Source organism: Saccopteryx leptura, chromosome 4 (genome assembly GCF_036850995.1).
Source record: "Saccopteryx leptura isolate mSacLep1 chromosome 4, mSacLep1_pri_phased_curated, whole genome shotgun sequence".
NCBI lineage: Eukaryota > Metazoa > Chordata > Mammalia > Chiroptera > Emballonuridae > Saccopteryx > Saccopteryx leptura.
In genome coordinates this window covers 186794036-186818788 of record NC_089506.1, presented here as the reverse complement: position 1 = coordinate 186818788, position 24753 = coordinate 186794036, and the positions used below count along the sequence as shown (strand labels likewise).

Genomic DNA, 24753 nt, shown 5'->3' with positions numbered 1-24753 from the left:
AATATATGTATCCTGATTTATTGATGTCGCCCCATTAAAAAAATAAAATTATTAAAAAAAAAATTTGGGTCTCAAAAGAAATTTCAATTGTTGTACTGTTGATATTTGGCTCTGGTGACTCATGAGTTTGCTGACCACTGGATTATTTTACTTGACCACCATTTTGGATTTTTGTATCTTTTCTAAAAATCAACTTTCTTGGTAAGAGGTCTTCTGCTCAGGCTTAAAAGAGAAAAGTAACATGGAAATAAGAATTCTAAAAGCCAACTGCACTTACTTAAAAAATCGATTTCAATCATATCCAAGTAATTGATATATCTCATCATGCTAGTCTAGTGATTTTTTTTAAGTTCATTTTAATCAAGAGTGAAATAGTGACAATAGTGCTCACTGAAGGATTAAAGAGGCATTAATGATGTGGGAATGTTGATATGTAGTTATTTGACAATGAAAATGATAATTTTCATATTATCAGCTATTCTCCTGAATTAATTAGAAAACCATGAGAAAAGATAGAGGATTGAAGACTGTGGCACAGGGAAAGCCATCAGAACCATATCCCACTGGCTTTGCTGTAAAACAGTGTAGTGTTTCAGAGACTGTAGAATGTCTGCTCTTCACTGCTCCTCCCCCTTTCCACCATGTAAGGGAAGTACAGGGCGCTGTGTTAGTAACCTGGTTCTCATCAAACGGTGCCGTTAACCACCTGTGCGACTGTAGAAATGGCATATCAATGGGCCTCGCCAGCCGGATGTGTAAAATAAAACCATGTTAGATTTTTCAGCTGAAATGGACCTTTGAGATCATGATCCTTAAAGTTCCACCCAGCTCTAAAGTCATTATGTTCTCAAGTATCAACTTTTACAAAGGGAAAACATTCCAACTCGTTAGAGAAATGTGATATTTGCTTGGGTGTATAACAGGGTACTTGACTTGGTTTTCTGGTTAGAATAAGTTATCACTTATAATTTTAGATTGAATTTCTGCAGATGTTTAGCATTTCAATAAATGAAGTGTTTCTGCTCCCAACCCCCCTGCGATTCTATACACTATTCTTTTGCTTATGTTCTCAAGTTCTTCACTTACGTCAGTTAAAAAGAATCTTATTAGCCTACGAAATTAGAGACACTTTCAAATTCTGAGCCTAATGTATTAAAATAAATTCAGTTTTCCTGCAATAATGAGGCCTTGACACCCTGCTTTTGCATCATCTGCAAAAAAGGGAGAAGGCAGAATTCACAATTATGTTACTCTGAGCTTTAATGCTGACTTGACATTCCTGAACCTTTGTCATAACGATTCACATTTACTGAGAGGTTATATCAGATTTTGTACCAGACCATAAGTTTCCGAGGGGCATCTTTTATCCTAAACACAGAGCACAATATTTAGGACATATTAGGTTCTCACAATATGTTTCCAGAATGAGTATAGAAAAAGCAAGGCATAAGTTGAAAAATTACAAATGTCAAAAATTGTATGCTTTTAAATAAATATTAGACTCTCTGGAGAAGTACTCATAGAGCTGTGATGTGGGGGACAAAATAATTGCATTCACATAATACATTTTCTTTAATTACTTTAATACAAAAGAGCAATTTTCCATATTTCACATATATTTTTAAAAAGTTTTAAAACCCTCTAATAAGTACTTAATGAAAATAAATTTATTGACGGATAGCAATGATACAAACTTAATACTACCAAATCATTACTTATGACTTTGTAATTGGATGGTAGGTGGAGACAGTATCAAACAAAAATATGAACAATTTACAACTACATTTTATCCAGTCTTTATCTTTTTACTAAATCTTATGCATATTATAAGATATATTCAATATTTTTGTAAAGGTATTCAGCTAAAGCAATACTTCTAAGATCTTAAAGCAGCCCTCCAGTAATTACATTACATTGCAAATCATCCTGTTTACAAAATTAAAACAATGATCCAATGAGTCTCTCTAGAAAATGATTCAACTAAAGAAGAGAACATTAACATAGAATAAGTAATGTTGACCAGAATAAGGAAATTAGCATACTCAAGAAAGATACAGAATCATTCAACTTAATTTCGTCCTGTTAGATGAACGCAACTCAGTAAGCTGACTGCCATTATGTGGGCAAGGGGTAAGATGAATCAGAGTCCTGTTTTTAAGACTCATATTATAATCCTATTTCCTTTAAAGTAAAAGCACTGAGTCCACATTAATGTTTTAACGCATGTTACAACAATACAAAAGTCAAACTATTATCAATACATCTTTTTCTTTACAGTGCACAATTTAAGAAAAGTTCACCTGTGTGCACTTTTGAAAATTATGATCAATGTGTACAGTATAGACAAAACAGGCACCTCCATCATAATTTCTTTTAATAAATAAAAGCACATTAAGGAAAAAAGAAGGTAAGCAGCACCTGAAGCCTTTGACATTTGTAACTAAGTGCTGGTACCCAAATGGTCTAACTGGGTAAGTTTCACTAAGAGGCGCAAAAAAAGAGCCAATTTTGTACTTAACATTTTAATTCTAGTAGAGAGAAGAGCTTCCAGTCCAGTCACCTGATGGTGAGTAACACACCAGTCCTTCCAACGTCCTACACTTTGGAAAGCAGACCCGACTCTGGGGCACTCGCCTTAATTAGATTCTGGATTTCCTTGAATTTTGGATGGTCTTTATCTGCCACCAGCTGCAGCAGGACGGCCTCGCTGGTGGTCACTATGATCCCTGTTCTAGCAAGACGCTTAAAAAAAAGATAAAGAAAAAAAATCAAGAAGTTAGCACGAGAATAAACACTATGTTAAAACAGTAAAAAGAATGCTGGGACACAATAATTAGTGTCCTTTATCAAAACCGGGGTCCTTAGCCATACCATCAAATTCAGGTGATTATTCTCAGTAGTAGTGCTATGGGATAGAAAGAAGTAAAAGAAAACAGACAATATTATGACTTATATGTGCCAGGGACCAACAGGAAACCAAAGTTAATGACGGTAAAACAATGATTCTCATTTTTCTCCATCTACAAACATGTGACATACAGCATGTGTGTCCTCCCAGTAGGTAACAAATGACTGGTGGCAGAGGAGCCTGATGTCATATTTAAGAATGTGGCCCTGGGCTCTGGCCAGTTGGCTAAGCAGTAGAGTGTTGGCCTTGCATGTGGAAGTCCTGGGTTCAATTTCCGGCCAGGGCACACAGGAGAGGCACTCATCTGCTTCTTCACCCTTTCTACTCTCCTTTCTCTCTCTCTCTCTCTCTTCCCCTCCCACAGCCAAGGCTCCACTGGAACTAAGTTGGCGCGGGCACTGAGGACAGCTCCATAGCCTCTGCCTCAGGTGCTAGAATGGCTCTGGCGCCTCAACGGAGCAACACTCCAGATGGTCCGAGCATCACCGCCTAGTAGGCATGCGTGGTGGATCCCGGTCAGGCGCATGCGGGAGTCTGTCTGACTGCCTCCCTGCTTCTAACTTTGGAAAAATACAAAAAAAAAAAAGAATGTGCTCCTGGATAACAGAACCACCACCACTGCCACCATCATAAACTTTTTAGACTCACTAAGCCAGACTATAAAATTTAAGGTTGTATAATTTCACCGACAGGTCAAAGAATGTCCATGCCAAATTGCTCCAATGGAATCATAACAAAGAACTAAGGACAGAAATATCAAGGAGAAGGAGGAGGGAGAGAGTGGAGGAGAAAGGGAGGGAGTGAAGGAGGGAGGGAGGGAGGGAGGGAGGGAGGGTGAGAGTAGAGGAGGGAGGGAGGGAAGAGGAGAAAGTGGAGGAAATAGGACAGGAAAAGGAGAATGGGAGGAGGGAGGTGAGAAAATTCTGGAGTGGAGATTCATTTTTTGGCTGTGGTGTTATCAGAAACCCTAGGCAAAACAACAACAGTAACAAGAAACAGTTGGTGCCAACTTGTATGTTAAGAAAGATGCAATGTAAGAACCATGGAAGATGAAGTGGTTAGGAAAATTTCTAGGCGAGTCAGAGAAAAAGACCCAGGTTAGTCTGTCATTAGAACAAAGGAGTTGCTCGAATAGCCAGGACACCCCGGAGGAGTGAAAGTAAATTCTCCTTCAGATGGCTGTCGACCCACTGGTCCAACCTTCCCTCTGGCAGACTCTTTTTTTATCCCCAAGAATGTAGAAGGAAATATAAGCTATAGCAGGGGTCCCCAAACTGCGGCCCCCTGAGGCCATTTATCCAGCCCCCGCCGCATTTCCGGAAGGGGCACCTCTTTCATTGGTGGTCAGCGAGAGGAGCACACTGACCATCTCATTAGCCAAAAGCAGGCCCATAGTTCCCATTGACATACTGGTCAGTTTGTTGATTTAAATTTACTTGTTCTTTATTTTAAATATTGTATTTGTTCCCGTTTTGTTTTTATACTTTAAAATAAGACACGTGCAGTGTGCATAGGGATTTTTTATAGTTCGGCCCTCCAACAGTCTGAGGGACAGTGAACTGGCCCCCTGTGTAAAAAGTTTGGGGGCCCCTGAGCTATAGTCTACTTATGAGAAAGCAAGTTTGGACCTTGACAGCCAGTTCGGAAGGGCGCGCAGAGCAGATGGACCAGAACGCTCAAGAGATGAAACAGCAGCAGGGAAAAAGGCAAGGCTGCTGGTGCCTTCGTGCTGGGATACACACCAGAAGGCGAGTTCTCTCTGAGTTTTTGAATTTCTTCCTCCTTGCTTTTCAGTAATATCCTGACTACCCTGTCAAAGCCCTCAGAAATCTCAGAGGGCTGTGTGCCCGCTTCCAACAGAAAGGCAGGGACTAAATATAAGGCTAGCTGCAGCTCGGCTGGGCACGTCTAGTCAGGGACCCAGCGCACTCTCCCAGCGGCCGGCCTGCTCTGTCGTCTTTCCCACTCACTGTGGAATCAATGGACTTTCAATAGTCTCCCCGAGTCTCAATCACACACACCTAAAGTGTCAGTGAAAGTGCTTCAGGAACTCCAAAATGCCAACAAAAGTCAGTTGTCACCAATCTTTCTAGTTCCTTAGTGAGGCAGGAAGGACAGAAAGCTGTTCCCAGAACTGAGGAAGAAATCTGATGACCCAGGAAGAAGCCGGCTTTCCCTCGTGCTCTGCTGGCCCGAGCGGCCCCCACCAGGCCAGCGACCCTTAGTGACGCCAGGAACCAGTCACAGGGGCGGGGCTGGCGGGGGGTGCTCCGGGCACAGAAACACACGTTAATAAACTAAAACCTGCACAGTATCACTTAGCTACAAGAATGACCTAGCCAATACTGATTGGATTCAAATAATCACGCCAAGAACCTCTGCAGGGGCAGGTGTGGCTCAGCAAAATGCTCGCAGACCTTGGCACAGCGCCCGCCCAGCCCCAACCCAGAGGGGCCCGAGCAGGGGAGGGCGGCAGCAGCCGGGTCGCCTCCCCAGACCTGGCAGGTTCCTCTCACCACCCTGAGCTAGAGGACACCTACCATACTGGTCCCAAACTCCCCTCTTCCCTGGCTTAACGAGGGCCATGAAAACTCCAGCTGTTTTCGCTGCACGCAGGTTCATGGCTAATAGGTTTCCGAAGTTCTTCCCTTACACTTGCAACATCAGCCCAACTAGGCCACGGGAAAGGAAAGACTACTCTGACCCACAAACCGGAAAGTGCAAGAGCACGAAGCCACGAAGGTCTCAGAGGGCAGTGGGGGGGGGGGGGGGACGACACGACACGAGGACAATGACGACAAAGCCATTAAATTTTCAAGAACTCCGCAGAAGTACAAAGACATCAACTTCAAGACAGGGTTTTATTCTGCACTCACTCTGCAATTATTAGTTGAAAGCAATGACGATGGTGCTCAAAAATTGTTTTGCTGAATAAAAGCATACAGCTCAGACCCTGGCACAGAAGTTTTAGTAATGGTAACTACAAACCTTATTAGTCTAATAATCTTTTTATTTATTTTTATTGATTTTAGAGAGAGAAAGGGAGCAAGAGGAAGAGAGAGGAAAAGAGAGGAAGAGAAAGAGAAACATCAATCTGTTGTTCCATTTATATATGCATTCACTGGCTGATTCTTTTAGGTGCCCTGGCTGGTGCTCGAACCCACAACCTTGGCATATCAGAACAATGCTCTAACCAACTGAGCCCCCTGGCCAAGGCTGGTAATATACAATAACCTTAACGGACGACATGGGTGGTCTCGGGAATTATATTCAGCAGTTGGTTCTAAAGGAATAGAGAAGGGGAACTGGCAGATTAATATTTAACTTTCATAGTCATAAATAAAATTTAACATTTCTCCCAATAATTTAGGGACAAACTACAACGCCTCCATATCAAATGCAGACTAAGAAGAAAGCTGACATGCGGCACGTCTCCCCCATCACCACCACACGTGATTCTTCCCGCTCCACCTTCAACACTTCAACCCAAGGCAATGGTGTTCGCCTCGAGCTCTTCCGAATCCACCCAGACCAAACTCCTCTCTTCCGTCCTTAGGCCTTTCAGGACTTGTCCTACTGGGTCTTGCAGGCTAACACATGCTTATCCATTTCCGACAAGACTAACCTCATGAAGACAACAGCAAAAAAATAACTGGCAGCATAAAATAAAAGCAGCAGCTGCCATTTGTGATTACTCTGCACTAAGTGCTCCCAATACGTCATCTCATTTAACCCTCACAAACACCCTCCCATGTAGCGGATTTTATTTCTATTTCACCCAGGAGCAATCGGAGGTGCAGATTTTAGACAACCTGTCCGAGGACACACGTGTACAAAATGTCAGAAGCTACACGCAAACACCTATTAACCCTCCACTGTTTGGACTCCTAACCACTGAGATTACAGATCACCTCTCCAGGAAATGAGGTGCAGGTGGTAAGTAGTTATGTTTCTACTGTGAGTCTCGTGAGAAGACAGAATTGCCAACAATAAAAATCTTCTGTAATAAACATCATAATAAAGACATGTTTAAAAAACTTACATGACTGTAGAACAAAAGTCCCTGAAATATCTTCACAAGCAAGGAAGATTTTGTTCCTTGTATGTTTTCAGTTTTCACTTCCTTGGAAACACTTCAAGTTCTAGACCTCAGCATTACCAGAAAGACAAATTATCCAGAGAGGAAAAGAGCTGCTTCCTGAGGCGGCAAGGATCGGAAGGCGCAAGTGATTAAACTCATATTACTAGGGAAGTTTGACAAGTGGAAGTTGATTAACTTGTGGTTTTGAAGATGGAATACTACTCAGCCATAAGAAATGATGACATCGGATCATTTACAATAACATGGATGGACCTTGATAACATTATACGGAGTGAAATAAGTAAATCAGAAAAAAAACTGAGATGAACCCATACATAGAAGGGACATAAAAATGAGACTCAGAGACATGAACAAGAATGTGATGGCAACAGGGGCGGGGGGTTGGGGGAGGGGGGATGGGGTGAAGAAGGAGAGAGGGGTTAGGGGAGGGGAGGGGCACAAAGAAAACCAGATAGAAGGTGACAGAAGACAATTTAACTTTGCGGGAGGGGTATACAGCACAATCAAATGTCAAAATAATCTAGAGATATTTTCTCTCAACATATGTACCCTGATTTATCAATGTCACTGCATTAAATTTAATAAAAAAAAAAAAAAAACCAAGCAAAAAAAAAAAAAAAAGAAGTCACTGATGACACAGGAAAGTTGAAAACAAATAAATGATACCTGTATTAAGCAATGAAAAAAAAAAAAAAAAAAAAAAAAAAGAAAAGCTTAAAGATCTTTTGCTCAGATGGGAAAAGCAACACTTAGTACCTAACTACCAAAGAACCTAACAGTCCAAATGGATTTAAAAATAGTTAAACAAAATTAATAAAACTATTTCCACCTGTAATCCCAAATTAGGACTCACTGCTCCAGGAATAAAACAGAGAAGGAATGGCCACCCAGGGCCTTAAAACAAATGCAGCTCCCCCTCCTTCTGCGCGAGCCCTCCCCACTGACTCCTCTCCTTCTCAATGGCCCTATCTCACTGCTCCAGGGAACACTTTTGGCTAAAAAGATGATTTAGCAATCCTATAGAGAAAGAGGTTCACAGGCCAACTTGTGCATGGAATATCAGAGGGTCTTAAAACAAAAATCTGTATTTCCCATTCTCATTTGAGAGGAAGAGAGAGACAGAGAGAGAGAGAGAGAGAGAGAGAGAGAGAGAAGGGGAGGAGGAGCAGGAAGCATCAACTCCCATATGTGCCTAGACCGGGTGAGCCCAGGGCTTCGAACCAGCAACCTCAGCATTTCCAGGTTGACACTTTATCCACTGTGCCACCACAGGTCAGGCCTGTATTTCCCATTCTCAATAATCAGAACTCATCAACTCAGTCCACATGTACATGACTCTAAAATTATTAAGGATTAGAATTAAACATGAGAGAGACGAAGACAGAGAGAGAAAGAGAGAATATCTCCACAATATAGACTGAATGTTTCAAAGGATTATGTGGCAGTTTGCTTTTCTGTAGTTTTGGCATTAGAAATGCTTAAGAAAGACCACTGTTATACAATACTGACAAAAAAAATCATTGACTCCCTGACTCTATGATATACATCTTGGCACTCTAGTGCACAGAGCCACGAAACACTGTGAGTGGTCTCCACAGCCCGGGACACACCTCCAATCCCCAGAAATTCAAGTCTGAGGAAATCCAGTAAGAGGCTGGACCAGGCTTAGCCCCACTGCGCCCTAGGTTTGACGAGATCTTGGCTGATTTAAACCTAGGTGGCTCTTTTCAAATCTCTAAGTGGTTCAGATTAAGCTTATTGGAATGCCTCTCAGTTCATGCATAAAACTATAGCAAAAGTATGACAAACGATATAAAGGACCTCTTGGCGTCACTGGTAATCTAGATGTAAGGAGACAGCAGATATAAAATAGGATACAATGGAGAGACCTCAAAGGCCAGTGCACAGCCCAGACTCTGGAGATCAATGAATCTGATATTGTCCGACCAAGCTCAAATTTCAGAGGTAAATCTTTCATTGCTGTTAAATATTCAATGCTCTTCAAACTTATTTGGAAAACTTGTTACATCATTTATTTTACAGCAGGACAATTACCTCAAGAGCAAACATCCTGTCCATCATGCTTCTCGAAGAGGTGGCGTCAGCAACAATATGAACCTCAATACCTCGGCCAACTAGCTCCAGAGCGGTCTGTTGGATGCACACATGAGTCTAGGAGGAAAGTAAGAAATCGTATGTAATAATGCAGTAATGGCAAAAAGTCTTTTACAAATGTGCAAGCACATGATAAAGCAGAAAGAACACTCCAGGTCTAACGACTTTGTCCTACACCTACTTTTCCTCTAGGTGATCTTGAGCATCAGCATCATCTCTGACTTTGGTTTCCTCTTTGTAAAGCCAGCACTTGGCCCTGGCCGGCTGGCTCAGTGGTAGAGCGTTGGCCTAGTGTGTGGATATCCTAGGTTCAATTTCTGGTCAGGGCATACAGAAGTGACCAGCTGCTTCTCCATCCCTCCCTCTCCACCTTCTCTCTCTCTCTCTCTTCCCCTCCCACATTCATTGCTAGATTTGTTCAAGCTCATCAGCCCCAGGGGCTGAGAATGTTTCTGTGGAGCCTTCGCCTCAGGTGCTAAAAATAGCTCAGTTGCGAGCATGGCCCCAGATGGGGGTTGCTGGGTGGATCCCAGTCAGGGCTGATGCAGGAGTCTGTTTCTATCTCCCCTCCTCTCACTTGAAAAAGCAGAAAAAAAAATAAAGTCAGGACTTGGGTTACATCAACCTTCCTCATATTAGGATCCATGACCATATTCTTAGAGCTCTGTGAGGATTTTAAAAAAGACTTCCTCTGTGTCATCTGGCTGACCTTCATACAACTGACTACTACCACTCAGTTTTGATACCACCTCCAGTCAGGTTTATTTCTGAATTCACACCAAGTGCCTACCACAAAGAATGCATCTGCAGTACTGCAGACTGAGAAGTAGTGGGGAAAATGAGTTGTTACAAGGCACCCAGGAGTAAAGGTAGGCCAAGTTAAAAATAACTGTGACACAGGCAAAAACACACAGCATGCGTCACCAGAAAATGTAGTACACAGGCTCCATCTTTCTAAGTACTAACTTATAACAAATCAGTAGTGGCAAATGGAGGAAAAATGTGCTCCAGCAGTTACGGGACTATACAGCTCAAAAAGGCAGATTTCAATAATGCCATGACGCCAACCTTATCTTTATATGACAAGAGAGCTTTGGAGAATTATCAACTGACATCTCATTAAAAGCAGCACTAGAGGACTACTCAAAGATGGCTCTCATTAGGCACGAGGTCTAATAAAGATGAACGAGAAAAAAAAAAAAAAAAAGTGCAAAAGTCAGCAAGAGCCTTCAGTGTGACATTTATACAAACAGCTTCCTCTATATTATCGTTATTGAGTTAAATGTACAGCTAAATGTGAAAATACATCTTTCTACTGTTAAAACAGTACTATAAACCTATTACCAAAATATCATAAGCATATTAAATTATTTGAGTTTCATTGTTTTTAAAATAACTTAAAAATTTTAGTTCAATAGTTGTTGAAAAGCTCTGCATAAACACTTATATTCTATTTGTACATGTTCAAAAAAACCTCAAAACAAAAAATCAATTTAATCAACATTAGGAATCCATGAGTACTGTTTTCCTTTAAAAGGATATGTACATATTTCAAATGAAAATGACAATGAACTACATGACTTCTAAGGTTTTTTTAGAACAAAAATATGACCCAGGTGAAATCCTGTAACACAAATAAAAATAATACCTTTGGTAAAAATGTGTTCTAAAAGCAGGGATTAAAATTAAGGCCTGGCCCTGGCCCATTGGCTCAGTGGTAGAGCGTCGGCCTGGCGTGCGGAAGTCCAGGGTTTAATTCCCGGCCAGGGCACACAGGAGAGGCGCCCACCTGCTTCTCCACCCCCCCCTCCTTCCTATCTGTCTCTCTCTTCCCCTCCCGCAGCCAAGGCTCCATTGGAGCAAAGATGGCCCGAGTGCTGGGGATGGCTCCATGGCTCTGCCTCAGGTGCTAGAGTGGCTCTGGTCGCAACAGAGCGACGCCCCAGATGGGCAGAGCATCACCCCCTGGTGGGCATGCTGGGTGGATCCCAGTCAGGCGCATGCGGGAGTCTGTCTGACTGCCTCCCTGTTTCCAGCTTCAGAAAAATACAAAAATAAAAAATTAAGGCCCAAGAATTCATCAACCTAGAGTGAAATCCAGCTGTATCCCTTGGCTAGAGGTATGGCCTTGGACAAGTTACACAGCATCTGTGTTTTAGTGTCCTCATCCACACAATGGGGAGACCGAGAGCGCGTAGCTCAGAGGGCTGATATGAGAGTTTAATGAATTAATATACAAAATATTAGATCACTACCATGCAAATAGTCAACACTTAATAAACGGTGCTTATTTCTCATCATGATTATCACCTATTCTATATAGAAAAATGCATTCTGGATTCAAGTTTTCTACCAATGATATTAAGCTGAAATGTAACAAAAGGTACTTACTTCTACTCCAAATAGCACAACACTCCTGACTCCAGGAATCTCTGCTAATGCTGCTTCTACTTCTGGTAATACCATTGAAAACTTGGTCTTTGGAAGTACCAGTTTTACACCTGTTAGATCAATTTCTTGCACAGTGCTTCCAAGACCTTTAGGGTACTGTTCCGTTACAATAACTGGAATTCCTAAAATCCGTGCACCTTGTAACTGGAAAAAAACCCCACAAACAAAAAGCCCACAAAGATAATTAGTAATACATATATGTATGTATATATGAACATATATCATGCTTCAGTAAATTGGAAAAAGTAAACACACATACCAATCTTTGTCCTACACTAATAATATCCCCAAAATACTTGATGGCTGGTCTGAACCTTTCCTGCATATCACAGCAGAAAAACACAGTGCTTGAAGGTGTAAGATTTCCCAGGGTAGTGAGCTGAAAAGAAAAAAAAAAAAAAAGAAAAAGGAATGATTTATACTCATTATACAGTGACATTTATTTTCAGAGGAGGTCAATAAAGGAAGAAAAATGTTCTTACTGTTTGACCCAGTAAGTCAATTTCTACAACTATTATCCCCCCCCCCCAAAGTCATCTATATTATAGAAGAAAATTATCCACAAAGATTTTCACTGAATTGTTTTTAATAATGAAAATCAGCAATAAACCCAGGACCAACAATACAGAAATAATTTCACAAATTTTAACACATTCACATGACAAAACATTTTTAGCCGATTAAAATAGCACATGTATATATGTTTTCAAATAATTTGTACCACCTAAGAAGAAATGCTCATAATCTAATGTTAATTTTAAAAACAGAGCACAGTTCAATAGTATTTCAATAATGTAAAGATGAGAATAAAAAGTAGAAATATGTATATGAAAATAACAAGTGGTTTTATGGTTAGGGCTATTAGTAACATTCCCTCTTTATACCTTTCTTATGTTTTCCAAGTGCTATTTAAAAACACTTCCTAAATGCTATTTAAAAATATGTATTACCTTTATAATAAAAACAAATGTAGGCCCTGGCCAATTGGCTCAGTGGTAGAGCATCAGCCTGGCGCATGGAAGTCCAGGGTTCAAGTCCAGGGTACATGGGGGAAGCGCCCATCTGCTTCTCCACCCTTCCCCTTCTCCTTTCTCTCTATCTCTCTCTTCCTATCCCGCAGCCAAGGCTCCATTGGAGCAAAGTTGGCCCGGGCACTAAGGATGGCTCCATGGCCTCCACCTCAGGTGCTAGAACTGCTGGGGTTGCAATGGAATGGAACAACACCCCAGATGGGCGAAGCACTGCCCCCTAGTGAGCATGCTGGTGGATCCTGGTGGGGCGCAATCGGGAGTCTGTCTCTTCGCCTCCATGCTTCTCACTTCAGAAAAAAAACCCCACACAAACAAAAAAATAAATGTTACAACAGGAAGAAACTTGAAGTTGATGGCATTGCTTACATGTACAGAGTAAAACTTAAAATAATCTGTACTAGAAACCATAAAACTAAAAAAAAGAAGATAGAAACAAATCCAGAATTATTGCCTATCAAGATAGAAATACTATGATGCTATTAAGAATAACTTGAGTTCACAAAAATGTGGCTGGCTCAACGGTAGAGCCTCGGTCTGGTTTGTGGAAGTCCTGGGTTCAATTCCCAGTCAGGTCACACAAGAGAAACGACCATCTGCTCCCCCCCACCACCACTCCCATCTCTTTGTCTTCCCCATCCTGCAGCCATGACTTGAATGGTTCAAAGTTGGCCCCAGGCACTGAGGATGGCACTATGGCCTCAACTCAGGTGCTGAAATAGCTTGGTTGCCGAGCAACAGAGCAGCAGCCCAGTGGGGCAGAGCATCACCTGGTAGGGGGCTTGCCAGGTGGATCCCAGTCAGGGTGCATGCAGTAGTCTGTCTCTGCTGCCATGCCTCTCAATTAAAACAAAAGAAGTTCACAAAAATGCAATGAAATGATATCAAGCACATCAGCACTGTTAAATGGACATAAATTTGATGTCTGCATTTTAAAACATATTTATCAAAATCAGGAAAGTCAATGACTTAAGACTAGAATTGAGTATTGGATAACCAGGCTCCACATTGCTATAGTTGGTCCACTCTAACAACTTGGATCCAATATGAATTTACCAAAAAGCGAAAATCTCTACTGAATATAAGAATTTAATTTCACTGGATTCTTAAAAGCCCACGGTGCTTTTCTTTCTATCTTCTCAAATTACAGAAAGCTGTGTAAAGGATGCAGTCTGGTCCTGAATGAGCTCAAACCACTACTCTTACTAGCTGCTCCTATAAATCCCCTACCTGCACATGATAGTTACTCATAATTTCCTTCAGGAACTTGTGTCCCAATTCCATGGCGGTGGCTTCACCACCGGTCTGGCCCTAGGCTGCCTTAGAGCCGCAGGACACAATTACTGCAGGAATTAAGTCAGTCACTAAAAGGCACCTTTTATCCTAAATAGTAGGATCGCTCCAATCAGTTTTCACTTTGTTCATCTAGGTCCTGGTCTTAGGGACTCTGGCACGTTAACCTCCATAGATGTGCACTGATTAACCATGTGCAATCCAACACCAAGTTCATTTCAGAACAAGTGCCATCTGTAATTCGAACACTCTGTATAGAGTTTTCCTACTTTGCCAGTAAAGTATAATTAAAATAAATATTCAAACATCTTAAATTACATATTCCATCTTTGGCTACTTCCTTCCTTAAATTTTTAATGAAAGTACCATGCCTCCATTTGGCTTATTTTCAAAAGCAGTGAATACCATATGTATATGAGTAATTAGGGGCCCATTTTAAAAAGAACCACTCTTTATGTCTATGTAATCTAAATTCTCAGTCAACATCAAATCTTGGTGACAAAGGCTCAAAACCTATATACTTCCTTCTTATAAATTTGAACCGTGGGTTCCTACTCATTCACAATGTGTTAAGGGCACGTCGTGAAGAGCTGTTTAACTGCAATTGGCCTGTTTCATATTATATTGTAGTAATGCCATTCAGCCAATCTTACCATTCAACTGACGGGAAAACCAGCTGGCATGCAAAGCAGAACTCCTACCTAGGCAGTTGCATAATCGTGTTGGACAGCCATGCATTAACGTACAGGTTATGCCTGCTTAGATCGGCAGCTCTCAGATCTCATCTCAGGCCATACTGACTGACTCCACACATTCATAACGAGTTTGGCTGTCTGTATTCTAAATTCACAGACGGTTATAAATGGCAAATGAAAAAGCAAACTGCTGGAGACAGGCAAACTGAGAGCAGTAAGAAATGATAACTGACAGAGAAAAGATTCAAAATAAATAAAAGCAGATCAACACTCAACCCACTCTACAATCTAGAACTCCAGGGAAGGAATAACAGGCTGTGCAAAACTTATAAATTGGGACAATAGCATTTTAGCACACCCATTGTGAAAATGTTAAATTATATAACATTCCAGGACTACACCATAAAGTGGTCAAAATATTACAAACTATTTTGGATACTTAAAGAAATAAAACCTTAACTACCCAGAAATCCTCAATATTCAGAGTTGTGTGACCCAGTGCTTCCCTGTACCTCCCTTTCAGCGGTGACGTATCCTGTTCTGGGCAGGAGACCACATCAGATAAATGTCGTATCAGACACAGATTGAGACAGTCAGATAATGCAGCCCTAAAATCCTCATCATGCTGCAAAACCTTTCTAGTCTAGGAACTCACCCTACAAACCTTCAGTAAACAATGAAAAGAAACCACAGAGATAAGGTAACAAGGCACATTTTTATGCACAGATGACTGGTTATAATAGTGAACCAAAAATGCCTAGACAGTTTCCTCTGAAGGAGATGAACCCCTGACATCCCCTCGCATGTGGCCCGCACTGGTATCTGCTTCCCCAGAGGAGAGCACAGAGGGATGAGGGTAACATTAGAGTAGGAAACCTAGCAAACACGGCCTCAACCAGATGAAGATGAAGGCAATCAAAGATGCCATGTTGATAGAACATAGTCTTAATATAATGTGAGAATGCTCTTCATGTTCTTCCTCTCAAAATCTCGTAACACCTGTCTAAACACGAGACAAAAAAATCAGATAAACCAAAACTGAGGTACATTCTACCAAAATATCTGAGCAGTACACCTCAAAACGACCAAGGTCATCAAAAACTAGGTTAAGTCTGAGAAACTGCCATGGCCCAGAGACATGACAGCTAAATGTATTAGTATCCTGGAACAGAAAATGAGCACTACAGAAAAGCGACTGAAATCTGAATAAAGTATGGAGCTCAGTTAATAGTAATGTACTAACACTGGTTTCTTAATTGTGACAAATATGCCGCAGTAATGGGGGAAGCTCGATACAGGTATATTGGAACTCTCTGTGCTATCTCTGCTGTGAATGTAACACTATTCCAAGATAAATATAATATAAAGATAAAAGGTTATGTTTTTAAAAATGGTCTCCCCTAGGCTGTGGTAGTTAGGGGGGAAGATGCTACTATATGAGTACCCTCCACACCTTACAAGCCAAGTAAGAGGCTTTGAGTCTACAAACAAAACCAAACCAAACCAACCCTGAAAATCTCTAAGCAAATCCAAGCCACCACCCACCCACCCCAAATCCACCTGAATCCAAAAGTTACTGTTAAATTAACACATTGACTCTATAATTCAGGGGCTTCTTACTTTGACTCATGAATTTCTCTCAGAACCTTACAGACAACTAAAACTGCTGCTCATAGTCAAACATTGACATGCTGCAACCACAGAGCAAATTAAAGTGGACTTGACCAAATGCCCTCACAAGTACAGATGAATGTCTATTCAAAAAGCATGAAGAAGTCACCAATAAAAATACATGCGTATATATACACCCCTTTACATATCTACTGGATATCTACAAATATCCTCCCATCCCTACAACATATATACACATAAATAATACTTATTAAAATACAGAGAGTTGATCACATTCAATGGCTTCCTCAAGCAAGAGTTCAGATCAATTTCTGGTATAAATTTTTTGTCCACTTTCTTAAGAACTGTTGTAGCTGGGATTTGACGTTAGATTTCATATTCAAAAGGCCTGTCCTCCCCAAGTCCCATTATTACCATTATCCTGACAATATTTACCTTCCTTTACGACCACATGTGCTCTATTTTCTAACAATGGCTTCAACACCCGCAAGGAATCTGTCTGTCCCTGCCTCAGGCCCCGGTTACTCGGGACAGGCACAAACAGGGTGCCTGGCCTTGCTTAGAGGTGAACTGTGCACCACTTCATTCTCTCCACAAAGTAAACCATGGTGAATGCTATATGTAATACGTGTAAAGTAATGTACATTAAATTGTATCCCCCAAAATTCATATGTTGAATTCCTAACCCCCCGTACTAAACTGACTTTATTTGGAAATAGTTACTGAAAAAGTAATTAACCCTTTGAGCAGTATGAACGTTCATGTACGTCCTCATACCTCCTGACTATCCAGAGTACGATCATACAAAAATTTTTATTTTAAAACTGTGTAAAGCAAAAAAAAAAAAAAAAAGTGTAAAGCAACATTTAAAAAAGGGAAATGTATGTTCTTCTTGTTTCCACAAATTGGTTATCAAACAAACATGATTTTAAGTTAATAAAACTGGAACAGGAACTAATTTCATTTTTGAAAAAGAACTGACTCCCGGGGGTCAGCGAGCATGAAAAATACTCACTACTCAAAGGGTTAGTGAAGATGATGAGGTCGATGATGAGGTCATACTAGAATAGGGTGGGTGCCTAGTCCAATATGACCAGTGTCCCCATAAAAAAGGCAAATCTGGATAGAGAAGCCTGTGAACCTGAAGGCAGAGAAGAGGGTGATGTAACACCAAAGATTTCCAGCAAATCGTGGGAGCCAGGAGAGAGGCAGGGAACAGACTCTCCGCGCGGGCTCAGGGCAACCTGCCTGAGCTCTAGCTACAGAACCGTGAGCAGACACGTCTGTGGTACAAGCCACTAAGTTTGTGGCAGTTTGTTACAGCAGCCCCTACTGAACTACTATAGTGGGTACAACTTATATCTTCAGGAATGATTCAGTTTGGAATTGTATGTGTGACGTTTTCAAACTTGTGGTAGTCTTTCACAGTTACAAAACAGGCATGATCTGCATGGGACAGAGTTCATCCAGAGAGGACAGGGGGCATCACTATTTCACCCGAAGCGTGAATTACACCAAGGAACTCTGATGACACCATCTATTGTAAGACCTTGCTCCCATATTGACTCACCTAAAATAGAGGCCTGTATGATGTGACTCCCCTGGGTTACAAGACTCCCTACACAGTGCATACACCCTGTGGACATTAGACTCTGAGTTCAAATCTCAACTCCTCTCATTTCAACTACATGAAACTAGGCAAATCCAATGCATTTCCACACGGTAGTTAATTAATCTGTAACAAAGGGAAAAAAAGTAGTACCTACCTCAGGTGGCTATTTCAAGGATTAATTAAATGAACATCATGTAATCAATCAATAAATGTATTAGCCTACTGTGATATCCCTCATCGAGAAGGCATACACTACACTCTGAAGTTCAGCACCTCTTAAAAAACTTTTTCTGTAATGAGGTTAAAAATACCATTTATTGCCCTGGCTGAATAGCTCAGTTGATTAGAGCATCATTCCAACACACGGTTTGATCTCTAGTCAGGGCACATACAGAAACAGATGGATGTTTCTGTCTCTTTCCTTTCCTCTCTCTCTAAAATCAATCAATAAATGGGGAGGGAGAACAAAATATCATTTATTACTAAGATTCCTTAAGAAATACACACACACACACACACACACACACACTGCCTAACTTGTTATGTTTACATAGGCTACAGAATAAGAAAATGATTCATAAAGTAGATTTCCAAATGTCTCCAAGACTTACTATTATATGATCTATTCCTGGAAAAACAGGTCTTGGGCTTTTTAATATAGGTTACAAATATTTCTACCTCTCCTCCTACATGATCTCATGACAAATGTTTCCTAATCAAAAATCACACCCTCAAACTAGCAAGCCCAAGGGGCTTCCTCTCTTTACAAACCCTGCCATGGCTCCCTTCCCACCATGTGTCCATGCCCCTGTTTAAAATAACAGTAATAATAAACTCTCAAGAAAGTAGAAGCTTGTGCTGAAGCCCTTCCCAATTAACCGTCTCAGGAAAAGGTCAGCATAACCTTCGCAGGGAAGCCCTTATCTCCTCCCTCACGGAGCTGTCAGAGCCTCCCATTCTCCCTGCAGAAGCAAAAGCCTCTCCCTGGCATCCTCGGACAATGTCCGTTTCTTCCTCTTCTGTCTGCGCTCTGCCTCCCCTGTGACAAGCTGGAAAACACACTGGTGGTGGTATGATTTCAAATTTCCAGGACTTTCCGGAGATGAATGTTTCTATTAGTTAAAACTTGGGAAATGCCTTTTGGAAAATTAAAACTTGTAAGTCATAAAAATGGCTCAAATTCCTAATACATAATCCTCTCATTTACATTTCTTCTTCTATGTCTCAAAATTCCTCAGACTTCAAGCATTTTGACAAAGCTCAAGACATATAAACCAGGCTTGAAATAAGAGCTGTCTTCAGCTACCTGTGACAGAGTATTTCAGAAAAGACGACACTAAAAAGTCTAACATTGGCAACGGGGGTCTTAAAGATCAGTCCCCACAGAACCGCTAGCCAAACATGGGTGCAGTGTGGCACAAGTAACCAGTTTTACAAGGTCACTAGCAATGGCAGTCAGAACAAGCAGGAAAGCAAACTCAGACCCCCTATGTACATGGAAAATACGGGAGTATACATAATGTGAACCAGGGCCACAGAGGCTCTATGTCTGCAGAAATAACAAGTCACATTATTTAAGCGGTGACCCACAAATGGCTAACTGATGCTCTTTGTGCCTCTGGGAGAAGGGAGGGGCCCACACTACCAGCAGCATGGCCACCTTTGAGTCTTCCTAAGTGATAGGCATCTATTCCAAAGAACAATAAACAGCATCAAAACAAATGCTATTACAAGCTCAGGTTTGTGGTTTGTTTTCCATTCTGCTCCATACTTTCATTAAGCATAAAAAGAGAAAAAGTCTATGGTTGGCTATAAGGGAGGCCTTTCACCTGCTTTTCTATCTCCAGCATTACCATGGAACCTTGAGCAATTCCTTATGCTCTTCTGCAAAATGAAGAGTTAGATTAGGTAAGGAACAAGAATTGGGTCTTAATCATGTCTGCATTCATTGTGCTAGGCAAGTTACAGCTGCCACGCAAATGTTTTGTACATAGACCATCAACTCTATGGTTTCATCTAGCCATAAAATGTTGATGTATCTAGGATTATACAGCTGTGTTCCAAAAATACATAAAATGGTTAAGATGAGAAATACCTTCACTTTTCCTTCTGAGAGTACACAAACATATTATACATACACATATGTGTGTCTCCCTCCACACTCTCTACTTTCAAGACACTTGGCTGAAGAAGTCAAAATATTATGATTACTAAAAGATAATACAGTTTTAACATTTAAAAATATATACAGTATTATATAACAGATACTTAAGAATTCTTGGGCCAGTGAAAAATAATTTTTAAAGATAAAATAGAGCCCTGGCCGGTTGGCTCAGTGGTAGAGCATCGGCCTGGTGTGCAGAAGTCCCGGGTTCGATTCCCGGCCAGGGCACACAGGAGAAGCGTCCATCTGCTTCTCCACCCCTCCCCCTCTCCTTCCTCTCTGTCTCTCTCTTCCCCTCCCGCAGCCGAGGCTCCATTGGAGCAAAGATGGCCCGGGCGCTGGGGATGGCTCCTTGGCCTCTGCCCCAGGCGCTAGAGTGGCTCTGGTAGCAACAGAGCGACGCCCCAGAGGGGCAGAGCATCGCCCCCTGGTGGGCAGAGCGTCGCCCCCCTGGTAGGCGTGCCGGGTGGATCCCCCTCAGGCGCATGCGGGAGTCTGTCTGTCTCTCCCCGTTTCTAGCTTCAGAAAGATACAAAAAATAAAATAAAATAAAATAGAGTAGTTCTATTATATTAAACACATAACCACAAAAAAACCCATGAAAAATTAACTGCATGTTATTTCTAATACCAAGCAAAATACTATACTTCAAAAGCCACAAGTGACCTGAATATGTAATTCCTTAAAGACATTTCAACCCTGACCAGGCGGTGGAACAGTGGATAGAATGCCTGACCAGGCAGTGGACAGAGCATTGGACTAGGATGCAGAGGACCCAGGTTCGAAACTTCAAGGTCTCAGGCTTGACTGCGGGCTCACCAGCTTGAGCATGGGGTTGCTGGCTTGAGCGTGGGATCACAGACATGACTCCATGATTGCTGGCTTGAGCCCAAAGGTCGTGGCTTGAAGCCCAAGGTTGCTAGCTTATACCCAAGGTCGCTGGCTTGAGCAACGGATCACTTGCTCTGCTGTAGCCCTCTGGTCAAGGCACATATGAGAAAGCAATCAATGAACAACTAAGGTTCTGCAATGAAGAATTGATGCTTCTCATCTCTCTCCCTCTCTGTCCCTATTCGTCCCTCTCTCTGTCACAAAAAAACAAAAGACATTTCAAGAACATACATTTGAGAATATTTAATTAAAAAGTTGTTAGACCCAGGCCTTGAATTAAAAAAAAAAAAATCCCATCTTGGGGGGGGGGATTATAGATGGAGGTGGGGGAAGTTCTAGTTTGGCATAACAACTTGTTAGATAACACCCCACTCTCCCTCCCAACCATTATAGGAAATTATCACAAGGTCTGCATCCTCAGAACAGCTCCATAACTCCTTAGTTAGTATTTGGATTCTTGCCTTTATTAATGGATTTGTCAAAGGTGCATCCAACTTCTTAGGTATTTTGGCAGCAGTAATCTAAATAGACTGACAAGACTGCAAAGAGGTGTTAGCCATGAAAATTCTTTTTAATTTAATTTTAAATTTTTTTAAAATTTATTTTTCAATTCTAGTCATGATATACGATATTATGTTTCAGGGGTACAACAGTGATTAGACATCTTTTGACTATTTCTCTAACTGCTATGGAAACTCCTGAAGACAAAAAACAGGGAGTAGGAAACAGCTAGGAACCACAATCCTCCAAATTCTCCATATGGACAGCAGGGCATCAGAGACCGTCTGCCTTCTTCTGGGCTCTGCAGGGGTGGACAGAGGACTTTTAAAGCCTTTGTGCTTTGGGAGCTTCTGGCATAGGAGTTGGGGTGATAGGAAACAAGACCAATTCCATGGCAGACTACAACTGAAAGATTAAACAGCTAGAGAATGATCTCAAGAAAACAATACTTGAATGCCTCCTAACCCCAAGTCCCACATTTCAGTTTGGTCGTCCAAAGAAACAACCAGTTTCTTCCCTAAAGAAAAAATGTTGATGGTATAGTACTATAGTATACCTTATATTTTTTCTTTTTAAAAATATAAATCCTCCAGTGACTCCTCTGAGCGTAAAAATAAAAAATAAAAAAATACAGGAAACTGACCGCTGTTGTATCAGAGCATGGCTTTTCAAAAAATATTAAAAAGCTATAAAATAATCCTCAGATTTAATAGCTTTCTCAGCCAGCAAGAGCAGAAAATCATGGTCCAGCTAAAGTTGATACTTAACAAGGTACTGCCCTCCTGGAATCAAAGGACTTTTTTAATGCAGGCGACGCATGTGTAATCAACAGATTCAGTTGACAGTTCCTGGGAAGAGTTAACCAAATGGTTATTTCACTTCATAGGGGAGGCTTCAAGTAAGGAAACTGAAAGCTGGCGAAGAGGAAGGGGAAAGGGTCTGACTTCTGAAGTTTTATCTTTAAGTGGTGAACACAACTCTGGGGAACAAACCTAAGGCCAGTGCTCCCCACGCTTGGTTTTCCCCACGTTCTGCATCACCCCTATATAAAAACACAGCCACTACCGTACTGCCCTTTGGTTCCGCAGGAGACTGGGACTTGGTCCTGGCACACAAAGCGGATGCGGGTGGCGGAGGACCACACACGTGGGGCGTTCGCGCGCGCCGCCAGCAGCTGGGAGGCCCACACCCCCCGCCTCGACCAAGGACAGCTGGTGACCGTCACCTTTGGACAGGCACATAGTCTGGGCCGTCCCCGACGCTTGAGAGAGCGCAGGGCCCGGCGCCCGCTCGGCGCGGGGCACCTGAGGAGCGCGGCGGGCACGGAGACGGGGACGGGGACGCACCGGGGAAGTAGCGGGGCGGGGCGCGCGGCCCTCCCGCAGGACCCACCTGGATCTGCAGCGGCACGAGGCGCACCTTGCAGCGCTCGCTCACCGCGAAACCCTTGGGCAGGTCCACGTACTGGCCCCACTCCTCGGCGAAGAGCTGCACCACGAATTTGCGGTGCATGTCGAGCTGGTCGCCGTACAGGTTAAGGAACTTCTGGATAAGCAGCTCGTAGCCGGCGCCGTGGGGCACGGACGAGGGCCGCGCGAACACGGAGAAGCAGAAGAGCACGGGGACCGTGCCCGACGGCGCCCCCGCGCCCCCGCCGCCGCTGTTGGGGAGCGCTGGGACTGCCGCCTCCACCGCCGCCATGTTCCCCCGAGCGTCTGCCAGCTTCCAGGCCGCCGAGGCGCAGACACTGCCGGCCGCCGCGGCCCCGCCTCCCCGCACCGCCCGCTCGCCAGCCCGCTCGGGGAGGAGAAGGGGCGGGCCCTGGCGGCCGTGGCCGCCGCCCTCCTCCCACCGGGTACCGGGCAGACCGCGCGGAGGGCAGGGCTGGGCGCTGGGCTTGGGGTGCGCGCGGAGCGAGCGCCTGCGCCCGCCCGCCGGCCCGCCCCCTCCAGCGCCCGCTGCTGCGCGGCCGCAGCTCCGGGAGGAGGTTGGGGGCACCTCTTCCACCCCGCCCCGCCCACCTTCGAACCAGTGGTGCTTTCCGAGAGTTAGTTTGCTGGCGGGCACCGCTGGCCGGCTGAGCGTGCTGCGTTACCTGTTGGCCTGCGCAGGCATGCGTCCCTCCTCAAAGATAGCAGTAGTAATCCCAAAAGCAAGAGGGCAGGCTGATCCTCTTAGCAGCAGAATTTAAAATGCTAACTTGGGGGCACTCAAAGCTCAGAATTTCATGTTTTGTTTTTTGTTGTTGTGTTTGTTTGTTTTTTTTTCAGTCCCGTGGAACACAGTATCTCTAGTATCTCGAAATCTTGACCTCCGTTTATCTCAATCAACTTTTCGGGAGAACTTGCATTGGAATTTGCAAAATATAAACAGGTTTAAGAGTAAAAATCATGACTTTATGTTGAATTTCTTTTTAAGCAAGTTAAAGCGAACCCCTTCAAATAATTCTCTGCCTTATCAACGCTGTGAAGCACTGTAATTTACTGGAATGAGGAAAGCATACACTACGAACAAAGTTTTCTTAACACAAGGAGGTCATGGAAAGATAGGCTAAATCTTAGATATTAAGGATTTCCTGTTCTATAAAATTTTAACTATAAGACTGGGTTTCTCAACAGGCGTTGTTGACATTTGGAATGAATACCGCTTTTTCATGGGGGCCTGTCTTGCGTGTTTGTAGAATGTTTTGCAGCAGCCCTGGCCTCTGTCCACTAGATGCCAGTAGCACCCCACTCCTCTCTAGTCTTGACAATCAAAAATGTATCCAGGTAAGGCCAAATATCTCCCAGAGAGGACAAATCTGCCCCCAGTGAAGAACCACTGCTAAGTAATGCTACAACCATCCTTTGGCCTATATTGCTCATTTGTACCCAAGCTACTGAAAATGCTGCTTTCTGGTTTCTCATCAAACTTGGAGAAATTCCATTTAAAACTCTATTGTCTGAACCCATCAGACCCAAAATATTTTTGCAGATATCACACCATGGCAAGGTCTTCTATATGCAGATGTGCAAATCTGTCTTAGTAAAAGAAAGGTACTTCTTTTGGGCTGATTACAAAAGGTATCTATTCTGGGTGGACTAATTATAAAAGTGTTCCTTCTAAATCTATTAGCAAGAGCTGATGATCATAAACCTCTTATCCACACTAGTGCTACCTACCACCCAAGACGAACCTGTCATCATCCCTCATCTGCCTATAACACTGTCGTCATAAATGGTGCCTGTTCTTTGACTTTTATCCCCCTAAGAATCATTTACCACAGGGCAATCAGAGTAGTACTTTAAAAAAAGAATTCTCCAGTACATAGAAACAGACCTCAAGAAAATCCAGATGTTGGAATTAAAAGAACTCTGTAGCA

At 42.6% G+C, this 24753-nt stretch overlaps 2 protein-coding genes across 2 annotated transcripts in view; one reads left to right on the top strand and one right to left on the bottom strand.

Annotated features, from left to right (window-relative positions):
- Nucleotides 1–24753, top strand: part of ZNF394 (zinc finger protein 394) — a 481244-nt gene that overhangs the window by 425930 nt on the left and 30561 nt on the right. The gene's annotated exons all lie outside the window — the stretch shown is intronic.
- ISOC1 (isochorismatase domain containing 1) lies at nt 1567–23280 on the bottom strand. Its single transcript, XM_066382144.1, has 5 exons — nt 22785–23280; nt 11836–11955; nt 11517–11720; nt 9066–9182; nt 1567–2742 (listed from the first exon to the last, which is right to left on the bottom strand). Exons 1-5 carry the CDS (start codon nt 23091–23093, stop codon nt 2596–2598), a joined length of 897 nt encoding a protein of 298 aa, XP_066238241.1. The 5' UTR covers nt 23094–23280; the 3' UTR covers nt 1567–2595.

What these genes read in the sequence shown, in the direction of transcription:
- ISOC1 (XM_066382144.1), bottom strand. Translation starts at nt 23,093, where the DNA reads ATGGCGGCGGTGGAGGCGGCAGTCCCAGCGCTCCCCAACAGCGGCGGC. An exon ending in TTGTGCTATTTGGAGTAGAA is followed by an intron (nt 9,183 to 11,516) that starts GTAAGTACCTTT and finishes CTTTCCTCCTAG; the next exon opens with ACTCATGTGTGCATCCAACA. An exon ending in ACAGGATGTTTGCTCTTGAG is followed by an intron (nt 2,743 to 9,065) that starts GTAATTGTCCTG and finishes CTTTTTTTTAAG; the next exon opens with CGTCTTGCTAGAACAGGGAT.